This window comes from Falco rusticolus, chromosome Z (genome assembly GCF_015220075.1).
Source record: "Falco rusticolus isolate bFalRus1 chromosome Z, bFalRus1.pri, whole genome shotgun sequence".
NCBI lineage: Eukaryota > Metazoa > Chordata > Aves > Falconiformes > Falconidae > Falco > Falco rusticolus.
This window is the reverse complement of record NC_051210.1, coordinates 65526521-65554239: the sequence shown is the minus strand read 5'-3', so window position 1 is coordinate 65554239 and position 27719 is coordinate 65526521. Positions and strand designations below refer to the sequence as shown.

The following is a 27719-nucleotide window of genomic DNA, read 5'->3' as shown; positions in this document are numbered from 1 at the left end:
TGCTTCCGCCCATCATTCCTACAATCAAATGGCACCAAGTGTATTGTAAAGGCTTAAACATAGTCAATGTTCACCCTTAAAATTGATACAGAGAAAGGTAAATTCTATGCAAAAATCATGCAGTCTTTCAACATCATGGCTGGTATCAACCATGCCAAGCATTTAAAAACTTTCAGTTAATGCTGGAGTGCGTATTTCCCCTGCCATTACTGAAGCTCTGGTCTGTTACCGATTTCTGGTTTCAGTTACCATTCTCTGTTTTTATCAGTTCTTTGATGATGTGTAAGACCTTGTCATCTAGGAAAGAAAACACACAGTGAGTGGAAGACAGCGAGCTTGAAAATTGATTCCCAAAACCCAAGAAAATCAGAAGACAAATCTAGCTCTCCACAACTTAAAATCTTAATGTTTTAGGCTATGCCAGACTCAGAGCAAGACAAGTGATTCCCTCTTGCAAAGCAAAAGGGCAAAAAGTATGTCCACAGTACATCATTGGAAACTTTACAGAATTACTCAATGAGCTGGTTGCAGCCATTTCAGTATGCCACAAAAAAGACTGAGAAAATGATGAGTTAACTACAGATAAATTAGCATATAGGAACTCCCTTTTTTCCTCCCCACCTACAACATTCTTCTGAACATCCAGTGCTCCTCTATCTCTCCTTTAGGGGCCAACAAGCAGTTTCCCATCATTAACCTAAACTGACAGACAACTGGCATAACACTTAAAAACTTCATCCGTGCCTGAGGTTCCTCACACACTTACTTCTGTTTTGAGATGCATACCTCACCATTATTACTACTACCTTAAACATTGTTATCAGGGATATCCTTGTAACAGCAGTTGTGCAGATCTTCGTACATCTGGGGTAAGCCACATAACGTGGGTAGGATTAGTAATGACTTTTTAGATGTGTCTCAAAATAACAGAATGATATTCAAGCCACACTAACCATACTGAGTGAGGATGCAGTGTACTAATGCTTCCTCAGATTTGCCACAAGGTCCACTTAAATAGTAACATCAGCAAGGCAGTAATAGTTACCTTCAAGTGACATTTTGGGATTTTCAAGCTTCTTCTTTAAAACAGACTCAATCAGAGCTCTTAGCTGCTTGAAAATTACTGCTATCTTTACAGGAGCCTATAAAGAACAGAGAAGACAAGCACTTGCATTACTTGGACATCTTGTAGCAAAACATAAGTTAAAAGATTACTTTACATATAAACAGAAGTTTATAACAAGATTCCTGCAAACTTTTGAGCATATGGATAGTGTACTCATGAAGTGACTGGGCTTACATTATGCCCTCTCATCTTTAGGCACCTGTTAATAGTATCAGTCTCTAAAGGACAGCACCTCAGAAGGTTAACTCAAGAATATGCTCCCACGCATCATGAACCACCAGCATATAGTGGAAGTATTAATTTACTAATATCCTACTTACTCAAATTGTTTTTTTCCAAGGTACAAAGTACCAATTAACTTGTATCTGAAATAAAGTAATCTACACATTTCCCTCTCAGGAGGTCTGCCTGGCCTTGAGAAAGCAACCACAAACCTCTCCTGTATCTCACCAGGAATTTGGTTATCTAAAGCTGAACCCTCTTGCCTTCCAGAAATCATTCATTTTATCCCTCCTTCCCTATTCCAGTCTATTTCATTTATATACTGCCCATAGCACAGTAAGCATAAAATGCAACATATTCTACTTAGCACCTCAGTAGAAAAAAAATAATTCTGAAATACACTACAAGATGTAATCGGCCTAGCAACTGCATGACCTATAGCCACCCAGGGACCATAAAAAAATTCTCCAACAAACCAACAAGGGAGCCGCTTTTTAAAATGGCATTATTTATGGTAACTAGTGAATTTAATTCAATGCTTGCTTGCTTGCATGAGTGAAATGCAAAAACCTAAAATGTTTTGTGGCTTATAGTCTTCCTTGAGAGTAACACAGGGCCTGCAGGAGCATTGTGACCAAGTAGCTGGCAGGCTAGCAAAAGCCCATGTTTGCCATTTAGCAGAATTTACAGAGGATTTTGGTATGTTACCAATTCCATCTGCAAGAATAGGTTAAATATAAATACTCAGTCTTCCCATTCCCACATAAAACCTTTTCACCTGGACAAAAAAAAACCCCAAAAAAACACCCAACAGCAACCAACAGATATTTTCCATTTGGATTTTTTCTTTCCCAAACCAGTTTCTGTCTGTGCTATAAAGAAAATAATACTATTTTAAGATAAATATGTACTTACGTACATGACTAAGACTGTGGGAAAGGGTAATATAAAATAGCATGCTCATCTACTTTCAGTACCAGTTTTATAAAGCAAGGTTTGGTCTATACCCATTTCCAATACCTTTTCTGAAGAACACTGACATTTTTTCATGAAGAGAGAAGGTACTTACTTTTAGAAGCTGCATATTACAAGCCTGTTCTTTTGAGCATGATTTGCTAAGTTTCCACTACATGTATATTAAATTACCCATAATTTCCTTTAATTCTCTCCTTTTTTCTCTCATCTTCATCCCATGTATATAGTGTTCTGAATTAAGCTTGTACATCAGGTGTGTAATACAAAAGCCCATGGAACCACAAAAGGTAGTTATCACTCTGTCCTGTTTGGAATGGGATAGAGCTACTTTCCTTCTCAGTAGCTGGTACAACACTGTGTTTTGGATTTGACATGAGATAATTGTTGGGGAATGGCTGGATGAGAAGGGTCACAGATCATTAGAGCATTTGTACGAGCAGAGCCGAATCTAACTGGTGTGCTATCAAGACTAGGCCTCAGCTGAGGTTGCCAGGTGTGCTGATAAGCGGAGTGCAGGGACACCGCGGCCTTAACAGGCTTCACAAACAATTCTAAGGAGGTATGTGCAGTAGAGATAAAGAAGTCACGTAAGCTAGCTCACTGCAAGTAGGAGGACCATGTAAATGACTAGGTAGTGATTCTAGCCAATCATAGACTGCTGAGTATGCATAATTAGATACACTGTATAAACAGGAGCTATTCGGGCTAATAAAGTGAATCATGCTTTATCACTCATATTGAGTGGCTGCGTTCTATTCCCTGCCACTCGCAAGTGGCGCCCCCGAACAGGGACCTGATACAACTTTGCTTGGAGCGGCGGACACAGAGAAGCACCGGTAGCAGCGACCGGGGGGGCAAAGATCGACCGAACACTGATTGGCTTGGTGTGTCGACCAGAGAAGCCTGGACCATCCAAAAGGGGGTTCGCTGTCTGTGAGGGCTACTATAAAGGCTGCAACGTAAAAGGACTAATTAAACTGCCTTAATGAAGGAGCACAACAAAGGTGCCTTAATCAAGGAGCACCACGACGATGAGAGTGCCTTAATCAAGGAGCACCACCACAACGAGAGTGCCTTAATCATGGAGCAGAAAGGTATCAGCGACATGGATTTCAAGGTAGCCCTAGATCTTTTAAAATGCTTTTTAGAAAAGCAGGGTGTTGATTGCGTTAAGCAATTACCGGGTTTAATTGCATTAGGAAGGGGAAAGGGGTGCTTTCAGGACCACAACTCACTTTCTGATGTGGTAGAGTGGCAAAAATTAGGTGATAATTTATGGGATTTGATTATAGATGATGATAAGTCTGCAAAAAGTTAATGAGGCCATGGTGTGAGATAGTAAATAACATTAAAAGGTATCAATTAGAAAAGAACTTAGCCGCAGCAGCTGTGGAGCGGCTGGGGGGCACTGAACCTACAGCAGGTCTCTTAACTTTTGGGGAAAATCACATTCCTGTGCCTGCTACGGGTGCCCTATTCCAGTACACCCTAAGATAAAGGAAATAAATATAGAACCCCCTCCCATTCCCCCCCCGGCCCGATCTGACCACCTTAACGCAGACCCCCCCCCCGGCTCCGGCCCTGCCCGCGCAGGATGGAAATGCCGAAAACCCAGATTCGGGTCCTGCTACGACAACGTTATCACTCACAGGCAATGAAGAAGGTGGAGGTGGTAAAAATCTAGGTTTCAGTGGTACAGTAATGACGCGCGACCCTCGCCGATTTTGGCAGGCTATAAGAGATGGGGCGTTAAGAGACTGGAACTGGGGTTTAGCAAAATTGATAGGCGGACCGCTCCTTATCTTCCTACACCTTCCAGCGATGCACTGCACGCATATCCTATTGTACTGGGGATGCGGCTGCTGGTAATCCTCACGTTCATACACCATTTGCTTGGAAAGTAGTACAGGACTTGCAAAAACTGCTCTGCAGTACAGGGTGACTGTGTTCTGTCACGCACAAAAGCTGTCTGTACTCTACTGTATTACAGCGGTTGAAATGTATTTTGCTGTTAAAAAAAAATAAAAATAAAGGAACTGTAGAATTAGGGAATTGTAGAATTGTACAGAACAACGGAACAGAGACAGTGGGTTGTTTTGACATTGATAATGTGCAGTTTTGGCCTTGCTTTGAATGATGTGCAGCTGAGATCCTGCAGCAAAGAGTTAAATAACTTTGGGGGAGTATGAGAAGAAACTAGGATGAGACAGAAACAAAGGAGGAATGTGATCTCACCCCTAGAAGATAAGGAAACAGCATGAACAGTAGAGAGTAGCCTGTAATGAACAGCGCTAAGGAAAGCATATGAATTTGACTGATCACTCAAACTCTATTCATAAGCAGCTTGCTGAGTTAAGAAAAAATGTACAGGCTATAAAGATTGAGAACGGGTTAACGGACTGGCTACAGAGTTTGGGAATTACTGGATGGTTAAAAGATTTGTTTCTGCACGGATAACGGTATTAATTGCCACTGTAATCTTTTTAATTATATTGATCTGTGTGTGGAATTGCTTTATGAGAATTATGAACAGAATAATAAAAGGGGTCTGGATTGCTCAAAAACAAAAAGGGGGATTTGTGGAATGGCTGGAAGACAACGGACATATTATGAGCAATCCAGACCAAGTAACTTTGTTGTAATAGCAGGCCGAGCAGGCCAAAGGTGTAACAAGCTGCAGCTGTTATGAAAGATATATGCAAGGCCAAGGGAGACAAAGAAACTGTATTCACAGAGAGATAGAGAGTTGGACAGAAAGAGAAAAAAACAGGATGCCTGCACAAGGGGGGAGCAGCGTGTGGGCACCACACCGGGACCAATCATAGGGAGATGGAAGGAGTGTGAACGAGTAGTTTTAACCTATCACCTTTTAATAACAAAGCCTGCGTAGCGTGTGTATTTTTAGCTGGGGGTATAAATTGGTGTGAGTCTATTATAAAGTGGCACTAACTCATAAAAAAAAAAAAAAAAAAAGGGGAATTGAGGGAATGACCCCAGAGGCACGATTAGAAAGCATGTATGTTTTGAACTTTCTGAAAATCTCTGCCGACCATGCGGTGCCTCCCATTGTGCGACATTTTGTGTCAATTGGTGACAAGCAAAAGCATGAAGGTGTCTTAGTACGCATGAAAGACCCTCGTACGGGCATTGGTCGGGACGCATGAATTGTTAACTTGGGGAGAGGTTATGCTTGTGTTTCTACAGATGAAGGCCCGCGATGGATACCTGCTCGCTGTGTACGGCCTGAGCTTAGTGTGCCGGATCGTGGGAGCGCTGCTGCCACCAGTCAACCCACAACTAATGTGTGTCTCCTACTGAACCAGTCCTTGTTTGGTGTGCCCTTCCTTGAAACTGACTTGCAGACTTGTTGCAAAAAGTGAATGTATGTGGGGAATGAAGAATCTTACTGAAAGTCTTGGTATTTGGCATAATTGATTACCTCTGTATAATGTTAACCCAAAAGAAGTTGATATTGTTTGCACTTTGAATGTTGATAGTTGTCTTTATGTAGACGTAATGTAGTGAAAAGCTATGATGGGACCATGACACCCACATAAGTCAACACATGAACATGCTGATAAGCATAATGCATTTAAATGCAATGTAGCTTTGGATGAAGCATGTAATATGTAGTTAGTTTACGGAACTGATGAGACGTATTGCAGGGTTCTTCTCTTATCCAGAGTAACAGCAGGGAAAGCATTAAAGAATTAAATCACCTTGTTTGTTAGGCAGTTAAGAGTGTGAGTCAAATTTGCCACCATTATATACAAAACAGATAATATATATACACAAATAATGTTGATAGCAACAACTGAAACATCAGTGTGTTAAGTAGTGTTTAACCTAATCAAGGACTTTTCAAGTTTCCCGTGCTCTGTCAGTAAGGAGGTGCACAAGAAAGCTGGGAGGGAGCAGAGCCAGGAGAGCAGACTTAAACTAGTTAGTCCAAGGTATATTCCATACCAAACAACATCATATAAACTGGGGGAAGAAGGAAGGAGAGGATGTTCAGAGGGATGGCATTTGTCTTCCCAAGTAACCATTACATGTGATGGAGCCCTGCTTTCCTGGGGATGGCTGAACACCTGCCTGCCGATGGGAAGTGGTGAGTGAATTCCTTGCTTTGCTAACCTTGTGGACCTTTTGCTTTACTCATTAAACTCTCCCGGTTCTCTGCCCCACCCACTGGGCAGGGGGTGAGCAAGCAGCTGGTGTGGTGCTTAGCTGCCAGCAACAGTTAAAACTACGACACATTAACACACCTGAAAATGGATCCAGCCATCAACTGTCAGGAGACGCTCCCGATGCTGCACTTCTATATCCCCACCAAAAAGTAAAATGGGAAAGGGGGATATTAAAGTAGTCTCTCTCAAATACACCTTAGCATACCTCACCTGCATGTAAATAAACACAAGCATTAAAAACACCACAAAAAAAACCCAAGCCACATAAACCCGAGAACACCAAATCTGATTGCCACTTTCAGAAGCAAAAAACACTCTTTTTTTCCTTTTAAGATCAATCAACAGAAGTCTTGTACACAGACTGACCAACAGCAATCTGCCTGCCCTAGACCACATAAAATACATCACCTCTAAGTGACAGGCTTATGTGCTATCAAGAACATAAAAGAACATAGAGCTAAAGCCATGATTTTCTTGTTAAAATTCAAACAGAAAGATAATGTTAGCCTAGTGCTGTTCAGAGAAGAAACAAAAAAACTAATAAAGCTACTGAAGTATAAGGTAGGTGAAACTCTTCTATTACACGTTTTTCTTAGCAGCAGCTGGTTTGTCAATTTATATCCACATATGCACATGCATACATGTGTAAGTGTGGGGACATGTGCAGACACAGAGTACACTATGGGCCTCAGCATATGCTACTTCTGGCTTTCAGGCCTCTCACAGATAAGAGATGGAATGGGATGGGAAGGGGCTGTCAGTGGGAAGAAATAAACAAAAACAGTGCATCTTCATACAGAAGTACAGGCTTTATTTTTTCCACTGTTCACAGAATAACTTACCTACTTTAGATGCTGTCCTGCCATTACACTACAAGGTTCTTGGGGGCAGGAAATATTTTCAAGTCCCCAAAAATTACTATTACTTCATTTGCATTAAGCCTAATGTAATTTCCTACTTCTTTACAATAAAGCTGGTCATTGAGCAACTGCTGTCAAGGTTTTGTTGTACCAGAAGTGTAACTTCATATAAACACCTGAATTTAGCAAATAGCTGATAAAATATTCAGTTGTGAGGAGGAGAAAGTGGCAGGAGAAAAAAAAGATGCAATTCACACAGGAAGTTCAGCAGTCAGTTACAGAATTGACTGTTACATTTTAAGTTACTACGGGGGATATGTGAGGCCTGTACCAAGTTTCAAAGCATTAGAGTCTGCTTAGAACAGTAAACCAAAGCACACTTTGAAGTGTTAATACACATATTACTGCTTAAAGTGATCATATTTAAATCAACAACACTGTACTGATAAATAGAATTAAACTCTCAGTTTCACCATGAAGAGATCTGTTCATCATGTTCAGCCTTAACTTTTTTCTTCAGCACTCAGTTGATTCATTTTTATGGACTTTAGGATCATTAGATACTAACAACTCTTAAGATGAACAAGAAGTTCAGATATATTTTACACTAACATATGTTATTTAATATTAGATGCGTAACTCTACCTTTACACAAACTATCAGCTAGATTCACTATTTCACTTACCTTCTCCTGGTATAGGAGCCATCCATATGTCTGTAAGTCTCGATTTACAGAGGAGGGATGCACCTGCGCTTTACCCTGAGCAGTTTCCACCATGCAAGCCAGCTTCTCCGTAACATCCACAGACTTTGTGTATATTATTTTTCCTACGTTGTCATACAGCCCTGCAGTCAACACAGCTTTAAGAAGAGCTATTTCATGGAGAGAAAGGGGTTGTGTGGCTCCACTTCCATCCCATCCACATTGTGTTGTAGGTGCTGTGAACCCTGCTGCTCTGACTACCCGTATGAGTTCTTGCTTCACATCCTGAAATTAGTAAGGTATTAGTAAAACTCTGAATTTAAGAAGGTACATACTCTACTCCGTCAGCAGACAATTCTCCTTTCCAAAGGAGAGCCTCTTATTATAAAACACACTTACTTTCTGCAAGGACTCTGGAATCCTGGCTGTTTCTATTAGAACAGTATTATCTGGAATGTAGGATTAGATATATGGTACTATATATGCACTGCAAATACTCTCACACCTGTCGTTAAAATAAAGACAGATTTGCACCAAAGATCCACTTTTGTGTAGAAGAGCTCAGGCACCCAAACTCAAATAGGAAGGACCAATTAAAAAATTTTCTCACCAAAAACACATGGCCGTTTACACACGTTTGGCTCATCTTTCAAACTAACTGTTAACCTCTCTGTTCTTCGACATAAAGAATAACACAAGTGAAGTACTCTAATTCATAAGTTTTGATTCTCTGGTGGAAGTAACAACCAGTTTCTTCAATGGCACTGACTGCAAAGATGTGTACTAACAAACTGTGCATATCAAAACTCAAATGCAGACAGAGCTACTTTGATTAAGGGTGTGCATTTTATCAGTCCCTAGCACTCCATTTGTTTTTGTCTAAACAGTAACTGTGATACATCACCTCTTTAAAAGGGCATGACATTTTCAGAAGGAAATTTTAACAAATAACTTTTGAGTGCAGAGCATAATTATTTGGTTTACCTCTACAGTTAACAGTGAAGTCCTATTAAGGAAATTTCTTCTGCAGTAAGTCATTTCAGCACGATACCCTCCTTCTTGTCGAGCCCTTTTCCACCTAAGGAAAAAGCCCTGTCTTACTACAGCAAAAAGAATCACATCAAGAGTATAAAAATGTAAGAGTGGTAGCAAGTTAAAAGGCAATACTGTCTTTTGATCAGCATTCTCCACTCAAAACTAGAAATCAGTGGTATTAATGAAGATGAATGTTGCTGGTGTAAGAGCACCCTGGAAAACATGCCTGTAACAAAGCTGATAGATACTAACAAAATATATGGTAATTTTCTCTCAAACATTACATGTCTGTCTGAACAGCTGAAAAAATTCAGGTGTTGTTTTTGAGATTTAGTGGCAATATTCTAAAAAGCGTATGTAATTTTATAATATATAGAATTGTATTTCCTCAAATACAAAATGCTCAGGTCAGCATATCACAAACACCAAAAAAATACTAGGATAAACAGACACAGTACACCTCTGTACACATACAAGCATGATTAAAAGGAGTTACAGAGTAAGTAAGCAAGCTACCTTTTGTGTTAACAGTATTTGGCACTTAATATTCTGAAGAGAAAACTTCCAAGTGCAAACGATTCAAGAGGAGATATTTATTAAAAATTCTTTACAGAACGGCATTACTTAAGTGTTACCTGCATCTAGCTATAAGCACAGGAGAATATTACCCCAGAAAGCATTGTAGATTGTTATAGGTCTGAAACTGCCACTGCTAGAGATGATTTTGCAAGATCTGCTTCATCTTTTCGACCAATTGGTGTAGTAAATGGGGATTTTTCTGTCATAACAGCAGCCAGAGTTGCCTGCAATTAGTAAAGTACACATCACTTAGTGTTTATTATAAGCTTACAGTATCATACAAATGGCTTTATTTTTCTTTTCAGTAATATTAATGATGCTTTATCTTCTACTAAGTCAAGGACAACTGTAAGAATTTCCTTACACATATTAAAGATATTGCTTATATAGTGCCTAAAAATTAAATCTAATACGGGTTGTTTTTTTTAATCTCAAAACTCACATGAAATGGTTTGCCAAATGAGAGAGCAACACCCAATATGATACAGTGAAGGTCAGATTAAACAACTACTTTAGATTATAACAGGAGATAAAAGAACTTGAAATTTAAAATTATTTGTTTTCAGCAACTACCATACCCATGCTTCCTCCTAATTTGCAGTAAATTAAATGGATTAAGTTAAAAGTGGAAAGTGTGCCACAGTCTTCATATAATAAGTTGTAACATCGATTATTTGCAGTAACTTTACGTCAGCATGTTCTTGGCCCATGAACTGTGGGGTAATCCATACTGGTGTAACGCACTTAACAGGGCTTTTTCTGTAAGTGTCATACTCCTTAGGATCATAACAGACAAAACTGGGCACCACGTCTGACTATCTTGTGAACAGTACTTAAGAGTTCCAACCTAAAATGACGCTGTGATTCTAAAAAGACCTTTAATATTGAGTTCAACTGTAAAGAACACTTAAGATTGCTCCCCTCCATGATGTCCACATGCCTTCACCTTAAAATTAACATTTTAACTTCTTGCATTTTCCTTTCAAAATACCACATCGCAGAAGTCAGATTAATTGTAAAGAGTTAACCATTTCTGTGTTTTTAAATTTATACAGAGGTTTTTGTTGGTTTGTTTTTTTGTTTGGTTTTTTTTACTCACCACAGGATCCAAGCAGCCAAATATAGCACCAAATATGAGCATTTTGCCAATCTTTACATTGACAGGAAGGGCTGCGAGGTGCTGGCCCAATGGAGTCAGCTTGGGCTCATTTAACAGACAAGCCCCAATCTTCCTCAACAGGTTCATTGCATTACCAATTACTTGCTGCTGTGGTGGGTCTAATGCTTTGGAAAGAAAATCTTCAGGAGAGCCAAGATTGCATTTCTGTGGAGTAAATGGGCATATCATTCAATATAAAAATATATTGTAACAAATTCTATAGTAGCTACAAAGGAAATTGGAAAACTTCTTGCAATCAAAAGCCCACATTCCATCCCCTGTAAACCAGCCTCTTGGTTCCCAGAATGCAGATGCATTCCCACATTAGGTTAGCAGAACTTCATTGTTTGCAAGGGCTTCATATGGCACAACCACTGATCAGTGAAGCACGTTACCAATGGTCACAGATGAGCAGGAGACTCTCAAATCTGTTGAGATCAACTCAACCTGTCATATTTCCATGCATATCCTGCTCACTCAGGGTGGGGAGAGAGGGAATGGAATTGCTTCCTTAAGCAGAAATCGGTTTGAAGGCTATTTAACTAAGTTTGAATTGTTACTCTGAGGTAAACTGGAGTAAGCATAGTATGCTACTCCTACTCAGCAGTATGCTCTGGATTTCCAACACACAGGTTCTGGGTTACTGGTGGGAGAAGCCCACTGACTACACTGGATCAGGGCTGGTCCCCCAGCAAACTTTTTAGCTAACAAGGTCAGTACTTTCAAAACCACACAATACTATGAAAATGTAATTCCTCCAAAGGCACGTGTAATATCTTTAGCTAACAAGGTCAGTAATTCTAAAACCAAACCCATACCATAATATGAAGGCATAATTCTTCCAAAGGCACACGCAGTATTTCTGGAACAGAATATTCCATGAAACTTTCAAACCTGCAAATCATAAAAAGGATAGAAACACAGATATTCAATTTAATCTTTGAATTCAACTTATAAACTCAGGTTTCACATGCTTGTTCTTCACAGATGTTCTTTTGAGGGGCAAGACAGGGAAGTGGCATGTGTTTTAATGCACGAGTAAACTGCTCATCCTTTGATTTAAGGTGTGTGGTGGTAGCTTGGAAAGCAAGGTTTTAGTGAAAGAGAGGGACAGGGCAGTAAGACCATGATTTTCAAAACAAATTAAAATGCAAAGCTCTTAAACTGAGGGTCTTGCATGTGGTTAAAATGCACACCCCATTCATTACTTCAAAATACTTTCACCTTAACTGTTTCTCAGCTGAAAGCTGCTTAAGACAAGCAGGAAAAAGTATGCAACTAATGCTGCAGCACTGCATAATTTGCTATTTCCTCCCATCTATTATCCAGAGATACCACATCAGAAACCTACAGATTTGTCTGATAAAATCTTCAAAGTTCAGGAGGTAAGGTCTCTGTATATTTGACGCAGCGGCAGATGCTGTTAGAAACCAATCTATAATTCCTTGGTGCTGCACTTCCCCTTTAATTATGAAATTTTTTTTTCAAAATATTATAGAGTTACTAAGAATAAAATTAACTTTAAGGTCGTGAAACAAGAGTATTGTAACACTTTAGTCATATGATATTAAAACTTAGGGTGGTTAGTTGTTTTTTTGGTTTGGTTTTTTTTTTCTTTCCAGTTTGGAATTGTTAAAGTGAATTTCAACATGACTTCCTGTTTTTATGCAGAAAAAAAGATATAAGATGTTAATGTGACTTACAGATCTTGCCGAGTTTACAATACCTGTCTCTTGTGTACATTCGGAAGCAGAATCCATCCCTAACACGCCCAGCTCTTCCTTGTCGTTGCAGAGCACTAGCTTTACTAACAAAGGTCTCCTCCAGGGAACTCATCTGACTACTTTCGTGATACCTAAAAAATGGTAAAGCAATTTCCTTCAGATTTCAGAATTAAAGTTTTGATGTAAACTTAAAATACCAGCATATTGATAAAATATCTAAATAGTATTTATCTGAAAATATTAAAAATTAAGTATGTTTTGAAAACTAAGCATACCTGGGGGAAACTGTACATCATAGAACCTTGGATACAACTCAGTAATTAAAGTGTAAGAATTAGAAAATCAAAGATCTATTGTATTATTTCACCTCCCTGGCAATTCAGAGTTGTTCTTTCTAACACATCCTACAGGGCTTTCCACATTTAAGATGGACAAAAAGTAACTTCTAAAAACTGAGAGGATCTACTTTTTTTTTTAACCAGTACTTAATCATAATTCTCTGTATCTGTGAACAATTCCCCTTGTTCTTCACATCATTTGGCAATCCAAAGACTCATCCCAAACTTGAACCTAAACTGAAAGCTGTTCAATGAGCTCAGCACATTTTTTTCATCCAGAACTGTAGTTTGAGGACACTACAACGTTCTTGCAGTACTAACCGCCGAGTATTTACAGTAATCACAGGGCAACTGATTAAAAAATAAGATTTAAACTCACCTATTTTCTTTTGTTCTCCCAGTATCAATTACAAACACCACATCTGGTATTGTAATACCCGTCTCTGCTATATTGGTTGCCAAAACGATCTGAAAAGTAGTAACATAATATAAATAAAAGAATTTTGGAAAGTCTAACAGTTTTCATCCTTTTAATCAATATTGTAGACTAACTCTGGTTCAAGTTTTTACCCAGAAACGTTTCCTTAAATAATCTGACAAAGTATGACAAGCTACATGACTTGGAAAATAGTTTGGTCTTCCCCAACTACCGAGCACACAAAAGTTAAGTGAGAATTTCACATTCACTTTGTTCTATAATCCATCAAAGTTAGTAGCTAGTACCTGCCAAAATTGGTCAAGTTTTTGATTAGTTTGGCAGTAAGTTAAATACTGTTTTCCCAGGTAAGAGCTATAGTTACTGGTTAATAATAATTAAAATACAAGAAAGCCAATAGTTAAAGAAGCTCTTGGAAAAATACTATCTTTAAAAATTTGTCTGATTACTGTCAAAGTTTCCACAGCATGCTAGCTTCTATCTGTTACAGAGCACCAGAATAGAAGAATTGTTTCTCTGCAATGAGAAAATTCCAGGAATAACTGGTTCATGTGTAATTCTGTATGATTTAATTTTAAAACAATTCAGAGTCACATGCACAGAAAGTTTCTTCTTTTAATGAACTCTGCCTTTCTAAATACATCATACCTTTCTAATACCAATAGGAGGTATTGTGAATGCAGCTGCTTGGTCTTGAGTTGAAAGAACAGAATGCAAAGCTATCAACCTGTGCCTAGAACAAGAAGCGACACTAATCAATATACACTTATCAAAATAAGGATACTGTAAAAGCAATGAGACCAAAACAATGATAACAGTTTGGAGAAAGCAACCAGAATGTACACTGGAAAGAGTGAAAACTTTGTACGATTAGGCACAAAAAGTCTGCTTTGGTGTTTTATTACAATATCAAGAAAAGATAACATCATTAGTTTATAGGGCTGTTCCTCTATTTGGTAATAATGCAGGAAAAATACTGCTACTGCACAACTCTAGGTTAATTTACATTAATAGCATAGCAAAAAAGGGAACCAAGTGTCCATGAATCCGACTTCTTTTCATTGTGCTTTTAAGACAAAGACCATTACTGAAACTGCACAGAACCATAAACACATGCAACTCTCAGCCCAACTAAGAGGCCTTCAGAGATGAGACAGCCACAGAGATTTTACTTCCCTTCTCTTCTAGGCCTTGACATCTTAGTCCACCTATGAATCTTTAGAATTTGACTGCAAATGTTGTTCTTAGGCCATCATGTTGCTAATTGTCACTACAACACTATGCCATTTTTCTTGGTAGATTACTGTCTCTGGATCTCTCAGGAAGTAGTCACTTCCATGTAAACAGTAAGGCACAGAAAGCTGTATCCCAGATATAGCAGCTTCCATACTTTAAGAAGTAGACAAGAAGTGCTTTGTCATTAAATTTGTTGATAAATAAAACCAAAAGAAGAAAAAAAAGTTATTACTGTACCATTCCCAAGCACCTGTTGTTCTCGCTTGTATCCTTTTTAAATAGAACTACATGAGCACAAAGCTCAGAGGTATAACTCAATTTCCCTTTTCAAGAATAGCAGACCTTTAAACCCAACATACACGTTCATTAAACTATCACAGAAGGTATCTGCACTACCTGTCACGCAAGTTAAATCTTCTATCAGTTGAAATGAGATCATACAGCTGTTGGATATGGGCAAGGCCTGGTAAAAAGATCAGCACAGCACCCTCAACGTTCTTGAACTGAGGACTTCTATCTGGAAAGTTACAGTACAGGCACATATTAAGACATACGCATTTGCAAACAGCTTCACTTGACAACAGGAACTAATTCTGGCCCCTGCAGCAAGTGCTTTGTAGGGTGTTTCACATAAGAATGAAATCAAGTACTCCAGTAGAAGCACTGGAAAGTAAGTCCAAAGGACAGCTCCAAGTATATAAACAAGTATATAAAGTACTTGAGAAGTAGACTGTACCTAAGTATGCAAGCAACTCCAAAATAAGTTCAAGGTTGATCTTGTAAGGGTTCATGTAGACAATAGCCTGCTGCGTACGACTGCTATAGTTTCCATAGTAAGGAGCCAAATTCTTACTAGATCCAGACTGGATTGGGACATATTCCTAAACAAACGAAAAAAAAGCGCCAACACAAAAAGAGTAGGGAAAAAATTAAATAATTCTCAGTGTTTTAAAAGAAGTTAACTCAGCAAAAAGTCAATTTGTCATTCACTTCATATAGGCTTCTTAAAACAGAGTTTGAGATAGGAGACATTTAATTAACTTCCCACCAAAATCACTGTGAGATCAAATGACAGCTACCTACATAACCTGTGTATAGGCGCCTGTTACTATTAAACAAAATCTAAGACTGAAAAGGAAAGAATAAAAATTAGAAGTCTGTGCAAACAGTACCATACAGTCTGTTTTACAAATGAAAACAGTTCCCAGGTCCACATCGGACACCCAACTAGCATCAATTCAAAATGGGGTAAAAGGGTGGCTACTCTTCTTTCAAAACTATGTTGGGGTATAAGAAACCAGTCTCCACTTTCTCCTCTCCCTCACCTCAACCTTCTAGAATGATGACTGCAATGAAAGTTGAGTGAATTAGGTGGCAACTTCTGCAGTGTTTCGGAATGGGAAGAAAGAAGGAGGAAGGGACAGTTAGCAGAACATACAGACACGTAAATTGTTTATAAATACCCTACAGGTAAATACTTAGCATAAGGCTTCTATGTTAAGCAGCACTACTGTAAATTATTTCATTGTTAATCAATGCACTACAAAAGCTTGCCACACATCCTTCTGTACTGAAGGCTCAACAGAAACAAACCACAAAGATGGAGGAGCACTCAGGAGAGAGCTTAGGCTTCAACTAAAGGATGCTGTTGTGATGTATGGGGTAACTACCACTCTAGGGTTAAAAAAAAATATAACGAAATCAGCAGAGCACATGACATCATATTGTTAAAAATATGCATCAGCATTTGGTCACACAAAAGCTAAATGGTCCTTCAAGATACTTTGAGAGAACAAGTCAGAGGGGACAGGTATCTCCAAAACATATACAGTTTAGATGAACAGTCCGAGTTGGCTAAAACCAGTTGGCATTCACGTACTGTTCTCTTCAAGAATTCTGATCCAGAAGCACATACAGCTGTCACTGCAGAGTACCTACAGGATTAACCACAGCTGTTAAACTAAAAAGCTCTACATAATCTCATGTCAATCATCTCATTTGGCAAGGCAAGTTGGAGGATCTTCAGAGTTTTTTAGCTAAGAAGGGTATGACCTTGCCTCTTCTGCTGTTAGGTTCACTACCTAGGAGAATTCTTTCCCTTGCTGCTGCTCAAAGATCTAGAGCTAGAAATCTGTACAAGACAACTCAACAACAAATACAGCAAAATCCAGACAGCTATAAAAGAGTTGCAGAGAAAGGTATGGGTGCAGTGTTAATAACTATTTGTTTTCCACTGTTGGAGGCCATCGTGCCTGTCCTACCATCTGACAGACTACTGGATACTATATAATCCAATCACATTTAATAAAAGGAACTAAAGTGGTAATTTAAAAAGAAAAATAAAATAAAGATTTCCAAGACAAAACTAGAAATGCCTATTTTACCTGATACTTCATAGTGCCTCCTCCTTTGCTAGTAACATTTACTGTTACTTCCTCCTCCTCCTCCAAGAACTTTTGACAATATTCTGAGTCTTTCTCCAGAACGTAGCCAGTTGCTTCAATTACATCTTCAACATGGAAAATCTTTAGTGAAAATTTACAGAAGAAATACAGGCATGTCAAAATTTCATCAGCACCTTTCTTGTTTTTTAAAGCTTTCACACAAAGCTGGACAGTGCATGCCCTTCTCTTTTAATGCTGTAATAGATCTTGCAAATTTCAACTTAGTCTTTCTTACAATTTCTTAAAACCTACACCTAGAGCTGCTATGAGTTTGTTAATGGGCCTCTCTCTCCACTTGATCACTAACATTATCTTTACCATAGCCTACACTAACATGCATGAGAAACACATATAAAAGTGTAATGGCAAAGTTGCAGCAGGGGTGGAGGGGACTTAAATGCTTTCCTTTCTACTAGGTTGAATATAGAAAAATGAAACTATCACTGACAGATTGATAACCAAATATATATCCATCAAAAAAACCAGCATGACGCTGTACTTCAAAGCACTGAAGCTATTTTATATTTTCAAAAAAGAGAAGGGTTACAAGTCCTTGAAATGCATTTAAGATATGTATTTTTGATAAGAAAAGAGTGATAAGAGGTGTATTTCCTAGAGACACTAACCAGGCAAACAGTGTATATATGCATATAAGTGTTTTGCATAATCAAAGGAACATTTGCCTACCTCAACAGGGTAACTCCTCCCCGAGATCCTTAAAATGGGACAGTGAGAGAAATAGCTGGAAAACTTCTCACTGTCTACAGTAGCACTCATTAAAATCAGATGCAAGTCTGAACGCTTATGCAAGATCTCCTTCAGAATAACTAGCAAGAAATCAGATTGGACACTTCTCTCATGTACCTAGAAATAAAAAAAAATCTATAGTAAGGCTTTAGTACAAGTCAAGGCCCAGAAAAAACTGTAATTTCTGCAAAATAGTCAGAGCTGATAACCTCATCTACAATAACATGAGATATACTTGAAAGATGACCATCTTCCTGAAGTTTCCGAAGCAGGACACCTGTTGTACAGTAGAGCAGTCTGGTGGCTTCTCCTGTTCTTGATTCCATACGAATTTGATATCCACATAGAGAATTCTTTAAAAGAGATATTAAAAATATAGGAATAACATAAAATAGTATATAAGCTAGAGATATTAAAAACTAAGCAAAATTTAATCACTGTTGGATTCGGTCACTGCACAAGTCCCTAATTAAATAGTATGGTGAATGACTACCACACTTTTTTCAGACGTGTACTTTCCTTTGTTAAGAAAGGAAAAATACACCAAAATCTACAAAGCTTCTCTAGAACTCTATTCTTCACAGTCCTCAAACAAAAGTATTTTTGCACAGACTGACGACCATAAAACATACAGGACCTTGGTTTTCTTCAAATAAAGTAACATGTTGGAAGGGGCCTCTCAAAGCAGGGTCTCACTCAGTATCAGACCAGGTTGCCTTATATCAGATGAGTTTTCTCCATCCCTAATGACAGAGATTCCAGAGTGTCTGGCCAGTCTGCTCCAATATTTGACCACCCCCATTATGAAACTCTTGCTCTTAACCACTCTGAAGATTTTAGACATTGTACATAGATATGCAGAGGTTCACTGGTGAAAATTAAGAAACAGCTAGCATAGCAAGTAGCCTTTTTCAAGGGAAAGTAACATCTAAATATTTGGTTGTGTAAGAAATGATGCTTTCACTTTGTACCAACAATCCAGCCCCCTGTATCTGATCAAGACTAGAAGAAGGAATTCAGACACATCTTACTTTTCCTCCTGGTCCGGATTCACAGCCTAGCTCTTCACAAACCCTGGTTGCCAGACTCACTGCCGAGATTCTTCGGGGTTGTGTACAAACAATGTTACATTTATTTGATCCTTCATTTAGCAACAAGTCTTCTAACAGGAAATGGGGCACCTGGGTACTCTTCCCACTGCCTGTTTCACCAGCCACAACAACTACTCTATGTTTTTTAAGAGTTTCTACAATTGAGTATCTGTGCTTAAACACAGGTAACTCCTGTCTCTCTTTCAGAAGCCTCTGGTATCTGGAGGAACTTTGCAGCTTTTTGAACAAAACCCTTGAAGGTTCCAAATTATCTGTGCCTGAGGTCTCAAGGGAGAGACTGCTGAAGTCCTCATCAGAAACTAAGTCTTCCCAGGAATCCTCAGGACCCTCAGATACTTTTGGCTGGTTTTCAGACTGCAGTTGCTGTTGTTGTTTGAGTTTGTTTAATAATCTAGCAATAAAGTTATCACGAGGTTTGTTCGTTTCTATCTTGTTTTCTTCTTCCTTTTTCTTTTCAATATCCCTCCATTCTAGCCAGACATCTCTGTAGGTAGGAGGCAGTAACTGATGAACTGACTTCAGGCAGAAAAAGCAGAAAAAAAAAATTACTTTATGTACTACTTAGTAGTATCACTGATTTTATTCATAAATGAATCTGAGTGGGAAGAAATGTAACAAAACATGAAATAGGGAGCTACTTCTACATACAGAAACTATGAAGACAGTAATACGTCAAAAATACATTGTCTTTATATACATTGTCAAAAAAGGATGTCTTGCATTCTTTACAACACTGCAATTTTACTATCAGAAAGTTTCCTCCCAGTGTGCTGCAACACATAGGCATAATTACAGATAAAAGCAAATGAACATATAATAGAAGCTAACAATTTAATGGGAAACAAATTCTAAACACAGTTTAATGAAGTAACTACAGATACAATGAACAAGTGCAGAAACACATTCCAAGCTAAGAACAGTAATGTTGGTGAAAATCTTACTTGTCCTTTGGTTAAATGGTAGAGTGCCAAAGTAGCAGCTAGATGTTGTGCTTGCATACTATCTTCTGTTACAATTGTAGGACACATTGCCATTACATCATCTGATGACTTCATAATCCTGACCCTTAAAGAGAAATTCATATAGGCATTTCTCGTAATTTTTGTTACCTATATAACACCACACCTGTTATGGTTTTTGTTTAAAACTTAAACAGTGAAACTCCAATAGAGAAAATAAGCTAAATAAACTTATAGCATTTTGTAAACAGAAACAGCAAACAAATTTTGACTGAATAGCAGAAAATCTCTAGCAGCAGATTCCAAAAGTGAGTTTGTGGGTGGTTGTTTCTTCTTCCCAGTCTTGAGCATTATCATTTTCTTCAAAGCAGAAGTAATTATACATATATAGATCACCATTAAGGTTAGTTGCTTTGGAAGAAGGACTAAATACTTGTTTGTGTGTGTCTAACTACCTAGCATAGATTGAAGTAACAGTTAATGACCTACTGAGATGGAAACAGATGTTTAACAGATTATGTCAGTCAGACCAGCAGCCAAGTTTCTCATATTCTTAGGGGGACAGTATATTACTAGCTTTTAATTCACAAGACAACAGCTTCTTTTAATTGGCTCTTTCAATAAGCATAACTCATTTGTAATGCCATGTCTACTTTATTTATATTTAATACTCTAATTCATACCACTATCTTACAGAGTCATTTTCTAGAATAAATTTAAAAGTCACAGATACTGCACTGTTTTGGTTACAAACTTACAGTAACTTTCATACAAATTTCTAACTTCCACTGTCTTTTAAACAATCCACAAAGGGTTTTCGGTATTCATATGCTTACAACCTGTGATTTAATATATTACTTTGAATGCAATTACCCTAAGTTAATTGTCCAAATTTATCTCACAAGCTTGCTTCAGAACCTTTCTTTCAGCAGTACAGAATCAAAAATCAATCATTCACTAGAACCTTATTTTTGTGTCCAGTCTAAGCATTACTTTTCAGAGCTACACAGAATGAAATACGTCCCTACTGGAATAAAAAAAAAACCAAACCAAAAACAAAACCCAAAACTGTTAAATGCATTATAGTCATAAAAATCTGGATCAACATGACAAGACAGAAGTAGTCAGCATTTTTATTTTTAAATGAACTAAAAGGAAAATAAAAAGTTTATAGGAAATACCTACCTACATTTCCAATATTTTCCAACTGGAACTTTTTCAAAAGAAGGATTTGGGCTTTTGGGAAAATTCTTCCTGCACCAGTCAATCAAAAATTGTTTTGGAGATTTACCAGTCCAGCTTCGAGCACTGTAATCAAAATTTCTTACATCTAGTGGTTCTTTCTTTTTCACTACAAGAGCAGAAAGACATTTTAAGTCTCCCCATATTTATTTTACATTCCTTGGATAGCAGAGAATGTTATTACCTTTCCTTCACAATGTATTTTTACTAAAGCACAGTATTTTCTGAAATGTTTTGCAGAAATACTTGTACTGATACATGACAGAATTTCCTGCTTTTCCCATAAACATACCTAGCAGGAAATTACAGTATTTTGTTTGCTGTCTTTGATAACCCAATGATTCAAGAACTTCCACTGGTTTGGTTATTAGTAACTGTTTGAAGGTTTACAATGAAAATAGTTTAAAGAGATGAGAGGGTGACAATGGAAACAGTAACTAGTCCTACAATTAAAAATAATAAAAATTTTAGACATGACAGTATGGCAAAAATAGTTTTCAACGTCACCTGCTAAAACAAATACAGATCCTTTAGAGACAACTTGGTTAGTGAAGTAGTCCCCCTGCCTCTCCCACAATCAGAGCTTGATGACTCAGCACTGCAGTGCAAGATAACCTAGAAAAACAAGAACTAATACTGGAAATTTGCGGTACACTTCAAGCTTGTACTGTATTATTTCCAACGCACCTTTCCCTTCCTTTGCAGCACCATCAGGTTTTTCAAGCAAGCTCAAATTCAAAGTGCTTTCTTGAGGCTGAGATGAAGGAGGTTTTTTCTTTTCTTTTTGTTGTTGGTTTGATACCTTTACAGCAGGATTAAATACTGGATGTTCTTCAAGTATTGCCATTTCTGTCACAGAGACAATACCATTTACACTTATCAACTGCTGAGCATTTATTCTTTAAAAAAAAGATCAATCATATTAACTCACACTGAGCACCCAAAACCAGAAACAGTGAAATGTTACTGACTTATTAGAATTTGATCCACATGTAAAGGGTAGATTCAGGAAAGCATGCAATTCACACAGTGGTGGAAAAATTTATTAAATCATTTCAATTTAACTCAGAGAGTTACTTGCCTAACAAATATGCAGGCCATGAAATAAAAACACAGATAATTTGCATAACTCTACCTTGCTGAATTCTTCTTATTTTCTCCTGCGCTACCTTCTGGCCTTGCTTGTCCTTGTCTTGCTTGGAGATGCTTGCTTGGTCTTTTGTTTCTGAAAGCTTGGCAGCCAGATGTACATACCTCTCATTCTATTTCAAACAGAATTATTAATTATGAGTGGAATATTGTATGCTTGTCAGTTGTAATGAAATTCATAATAAAGAAGTGGGTATTTTTTGTCCTCTACAACAAGCTTAAAAACTAGTTGTTCCTACTTTGTGTATGTAATTAATAGTCAAAACCTCTAGAATTTGACAGTCACTTTCTAATCTGAAATGCATTTCAAGAATTTTTGTTCCAGCACAATGCATTCAGTATATTGAACGCAATACAAAAAAAAAAAGTGAGAGAAAAAACAACTTTGGAAATGAGAACTTTTACTGTATTACAACTTCAGTAGCCTACAAATGTAAAATTAAAGTAACATAAAAGTAGTATTCAACCCCCAATTTTTAAGAAAAGAGATCCATCACTTGCAGATGTACCAGACTTAGTTTTTGAAATACTTCCATGAAACATTATTTTGTCTTACTGGGTCAAACTTTTCTTCATCTGTCTCTTTTACAGATTCATTCTTCTCTTCATCACTCTGTTGCTCAGCATATCGCAAAATCCATTCCTTCACACTAGTTTCTTTCTCCTTCTCCACATCACTCTCCTAGGAAGAGCAATGAAAATTAAAAGTAATTATAACAGTAAGTGAAAACAGCAATGCCTTTCTCTGTCAGCATTGAGGAACCGTTGCTTAAGATTATATATACATACATAAAACCTCCTAAGTTATATGACTTAAATAACACAAGAAACCATGGAGCAAACTTCTCCAACTGGCGTAAACATCTCATGATACACTTACATAGATCTTAACACCTGAACAATTATAACTGCTGTAAGAAAAAAAAAACCCAAATACAATTTGCGAGAAATCTGTCCAGTTTCTAGGTTTAAGATTCAATAACCACAGAAATCAAACCACTGTAAGTACACAGGCAAACTTAAATCCATCCAAGTACGTAAGAAATGCCATTTGTAAATAAACAGAACAAACCCCTTCCAGCAGAAAATTAAGCTATGCTTTAACACAAAAATGAATTATCAAGAGCCTTCTAGACTCCATGTGAAAAAAAAGTTACCTCCAAATGACCATTCTACTGAGGTTAAAATAACATGGGTGACAGTTATTAAGCACAGCATATTTTCAGAAGTTTTTCATATCAGTGTTGTAAGTCAATGCAAACTCTGTATTTTTCTCTCTCCCCCCCAGTAAATACAAATTAATTTCTCAGATCACCTTAGTTGCAGAGACATTTTCTTTCCTTTTGTTATCTGCTAAGCGAGGTGGAGGTTCACGTTGTGACACAGGAGAACAAAATTTTGCTCTAGGTTTCTGTTGCTGTTCTTCAAACTGCTGGCTAAAACCTTCAGGCAAAGCATCTTCAAAATAAAAACCCCATGTCACAGAATAGGTCAATAATAATTACTGAAAATCTTTTTCAGTGTGTTGAGAGCCAACCAGAGGAACATATAAAGACAACATGCTTGAAATAAAATTAGGCTTCAGCATTTAGATAAGCCAGTATTTGCTTGGGACTTCCATAACACTCTATAAGTAGGAACAAGAGGTCTACAAAACTTTATACACTAAAAAAATACCCAAGAACCAGCCAGCAGCGCATCTAGGAGAGGAACACCATGATGACAACCAATCTTACTGAAACAATATATTTAATTACTCCTACAAAGCATTTCCATGCCAGAGTATGTCCTATTACTCTTTGGCAAAAAACAGTAAGTCAATTTTTCACCACCATACTCACTGTCAGGAAGGTTTAAACAAAGCCAATCAAGTGCAGAGTGAAGATCACCACCATATAAAAGTGTATTTTTCATTGCTTCTTCAATGTGCTCAGTCTTAAAAGAAAATCTTTGTAAAGCCATGTATACATCCTATAAATAAAAAAAGTCAGAAAATACTAGGATTCAATCTAGCAAGGTAACATAGGCTTGTAAACTACTACTTCCCACATACCAGGTAACTGACATTAAATGGAGGTAAACAGCATATATTAACAGATCAGAAGGCTGAGTAGGAACTCCTGTTTTGCATACAGATCTTACAGTGTTTTTATTGTAAATATGTATGCATATGTATAAACAAATTACATCCCAGCCTTTATACAGAACATATTTATTTTCTAGTTAGAAAGATAAACCCAAAATTTTCTGGCTTTATGGAACTAAAAACGTAATACATTGTCCTGGTTTCAGCTGGGATAGAGTTAATTTTCTTCTTAGTAGCTAGTAGAGTGCTGTGTTTTGGCTGTGATGTGAGAACAACAGAATGTTCTCGCATCATAGCCAAAAATGTGTGTTCTCAAATGTGAGACACAGCCAGGACAGGTGACCCAAGCTAGGCAAAGAGGTATTCCATGCCATATGACGTCATGCTGAGTATATAAACTGGGGGAAGAAGGAGGAAAGGGGGGACATTTGGCATTATGGTGTTTTTCTTCCCAAGTAACCGTTACATGTGATGGATCCCAGCTTTCCTGGGAACAGCCAAACACCTGCCTGCCCACGGAAATTCCTTGCTTTGCTTTGCTTGCATGGGTGGCTTCTGCTTTACCCATTAAATTGAGTTTTACACTCCTTTCTGACCCTCTTTCCCATCCCTCTGGGTAAGGGGGCGTGAGCAATTGGCCGTGTGGGGCCTGGATGCTGGCTGGGGTTAAAACACAACATACATTCATATTAAGTTCTATTCCTCTATCCTGTCTGAAGACTCCAACTTTAGTTACTGAATGCATAAAGATGCATCTTTCATAATAAGTATACTTGTAAATTCCACTGGATTAGTCATTAATGCAACGGCTGGAAAGCATACTACACTGGTTTGTACTGCACAGACTAAATTTGTTCTAAATAAACAATGGTCAGAGAACAACACTTTAAACTCTACCTGTAGTTTTTTAGCAGTAAGTCTTCTGGAAATCATTCCTTTGTCATCATTTTGGGCTTTATGGTCATTGATTACATCGATAATCCTTTTCTCCAAATTACCATTTATCATTACCTGCACAGAGAAAATTAGTTGATACTAAGCAAAACATTACAAATTTTTGTGATATATCAATGCTTTTCATGGCTAAGGAAATAAGAATGCAGAAATATCTCTGCCATTCAAACCTCAGATTTTCCAGCTTTCTCTAAGTGCAGTAAACATTTCTTACAACAGGGACACTTTCTTCCTACTTCTGCAAGCTATATGTCTTTACTTGAAATGGAAGAATTCATTCCTTATTACAGAGAAGGCCCCTTTACATCCTGAAGGAAATTTACTATGTCAGGAGAAATACTGCAAGGAAATAATAAAAAAAACCCTACTAGAAAGAACAAGGCCTTTCTCCTCTGCTTACAAGAGCTGGTATAGAATGATCTGATCATCAAGATACAATCTGTCATACTCTGTCCTCCCTATCCAGCTTAAAAAAATCATTTTAGTAAACTAGTAATTCTAGTATTTTTAACACTTCTAAAACACGAACCAAACTTTGGTAGTTACTGAGTTTGTAAAAAAAAAAACCCGGAATTCTTCTTCTGACAGGAAGAAGAATCCATATGCACAGCAGAAGCCCAAACTTAACTCTTAGTAGCCCTGCATGCAATACATCATTTAAAAAAATACAGACAACCTTCTACCCTGTTAGGTTACAGCTATTTCTCAGAGTTCACTCAAAACTCAAAACATAACCAGTTCAAGACACTCCACATCTAACACACAAACGTAGTTTACCCACAACATAATACTAAAGAAGAGCTATAAGAAATATTTACTATTAAATTATTACTAGGAAAACCAAAGTTGTTTTACCTAAAGAAGATACTCACCTTAAGAACAGATTTATCTAGATTTGCAGCAGCACTGGAATCTGTTGTTGAACTAAAACTGTAAGTTTTTGGACCTGCAAATTGCAAATAACCATCAATTACATAAGCAGAACACCAAGAACATTTTTTACAGTAGCTAAAGCAGACATAACATAGTCCAGGCTAGTGCAAACAAATACTAATTTGCCAGAAATATGCAGGTACCTAACAACAATAAGAATAATCAACCGTACAGACAGGCCCTTCCTGATCAAGGAACAGTGAAGAAGTATGTGATTCTTAGCAGACAAACTAAAAATCCCAAGTAGCACAGTAAGAGGAAATGGGATTGACGGCTCAGTTTCTCTTAACACTGAACAAGGAGTGTCAAACAGGGAACTTAATGGCAGGTTCAAAACAAGGAAAACTGTTGAGGTTTATTACTAATGCATAGCTACATAATGGAACTGTCTGCACTAAAGCTGTGGATATTGGATGCTTACTGAAGTCCAAGGGCAGAGATCACAGCTGTTTGTGTAGTCTGTGTTTGGGAGGGCATTTAAAAAACACTGCATTTGGCTCAGGAAGACCCTAAGCTACAGCTGGTGTTCCTTACAACAGTACATCTGGCAAAGCTGGTTCACTGAAACCAGACACCTCACGGTGCTGCAGAATACCAGTTCTACAGGCTGCACAGAACAGTCAACCCTCAGCTCATTCAACACTGCTGAAGTGCCTCCAGCCCTGGAACTGCTCTGGACTTCTTTCACGACACATGCAAAAAAACATTAACCCAAGTCTACCTTACGTTGGTTTTAAGCACATATGGAAGGAACACCAGCAGAAGCAGCTTACTTCTGGGAAAGTGCCACACCAACATTTTGTCCACAAGAACTGTCAGTACTCTAATGACAGTTTTTTTTAACTGATTCGACACTCCAATGCCAAGGCGGCTCGTCTGCTCAGAGACACCCGTGAAGGCCAGGCAGGCTACACCCAGGCCTGACCCAGGCCATGCCGGCGGGGTATGAGGGTCCCTTCCCGGCGGTCAGCAGCGCCCAGCCTTTCGCAGGCCTCTTCCCGCAGCGCCCGGCGCCCGGCCCCCGGCAGAGGCAGGCCGCACCCTCGGCGGCTCCCCAACGAAACTGCCCCTCCGTACGCTCCGGGCCAGCTGGGCACCGCTCTGCCGCCTGCGCCCCGCGCCTCTCCTCCCCGCGGCACGGCCGCCCCCCGGGCGCCCTGGCCGGGCCGCCTCACGCCGCGAGGCCCGGTACCTTGCTTGACACGCGGCTCCTTGGAAGCGGGCGGCGGCCGCGGCGCCACTCGGCTGCTCGCCTCCGCGGCGACGGCGGCTGCAGCGCCAGCCTCAGCAGCGGCTCGGGCTCGCGCCCGGGCAGCGGCGGTGGCGGCAGAGGCGGTGTGGGCCGCGCTGCCCGCCCGCTGCTTCTTGTTGCGGCCGCCCATGGCTACCCCGGTCCCAGCCTCGAAATCCGGGCACCACGGTTGGCACCGCCCGCCGCTCGCCATTGGCAGGTGCCATCCGCTTGGCACCGCCCTCCGTCTCCCATTGGTCAACGCATGAGGGAGACCGTCTC

The 27719-nt window shown here is 38.7% G+C and overlaps 1 protein-coding gene across 1 annotated transcript; it reads right to left on the bottom strand.

Moving 5' to 3' along the window:
• Window positions 1-19: 19 nt before the first annotated feature.
• On the bottom strand, window positions 20-27623 carry DHX29 (DExH-box helicase 29). The gene is given in 28 exon segments (XM_037373514.1): window positions 20-297; window positions 1046-1142; window positions 6589-6720; window positions 8056-8358; window positions 9058-9151; window positions 9764-9803; window positions 9806-9911; window positions 10787-11011; window positions 11665-11740; window positions 12573-12701; window positions 13288-13376; window positions 13993-14077; window positions 14977-15097; window positions 15317-15461; window positions 16965-17105; window positions 17712-17888; window positions 17981-18124; window positions 18803-19399; window positions 19825-19948; window positions 21028-21193; window positions 21772-21933; window positions 22220-22346; window positions 22790-22915; window positions 23549-23691; window positions 24075-24204; window positions 25217-25330; window positions 26146-26219; window positions 27399-27623. Coding segments are annotated over 28 exon segments (4113 nt in total). The 5' UTR covers window positions 27589-27623; the 3' UTR covers window positions 20-241.
• Between the last annotated feature and the right edge of the window lie 96 nt (window positions 27624-27719).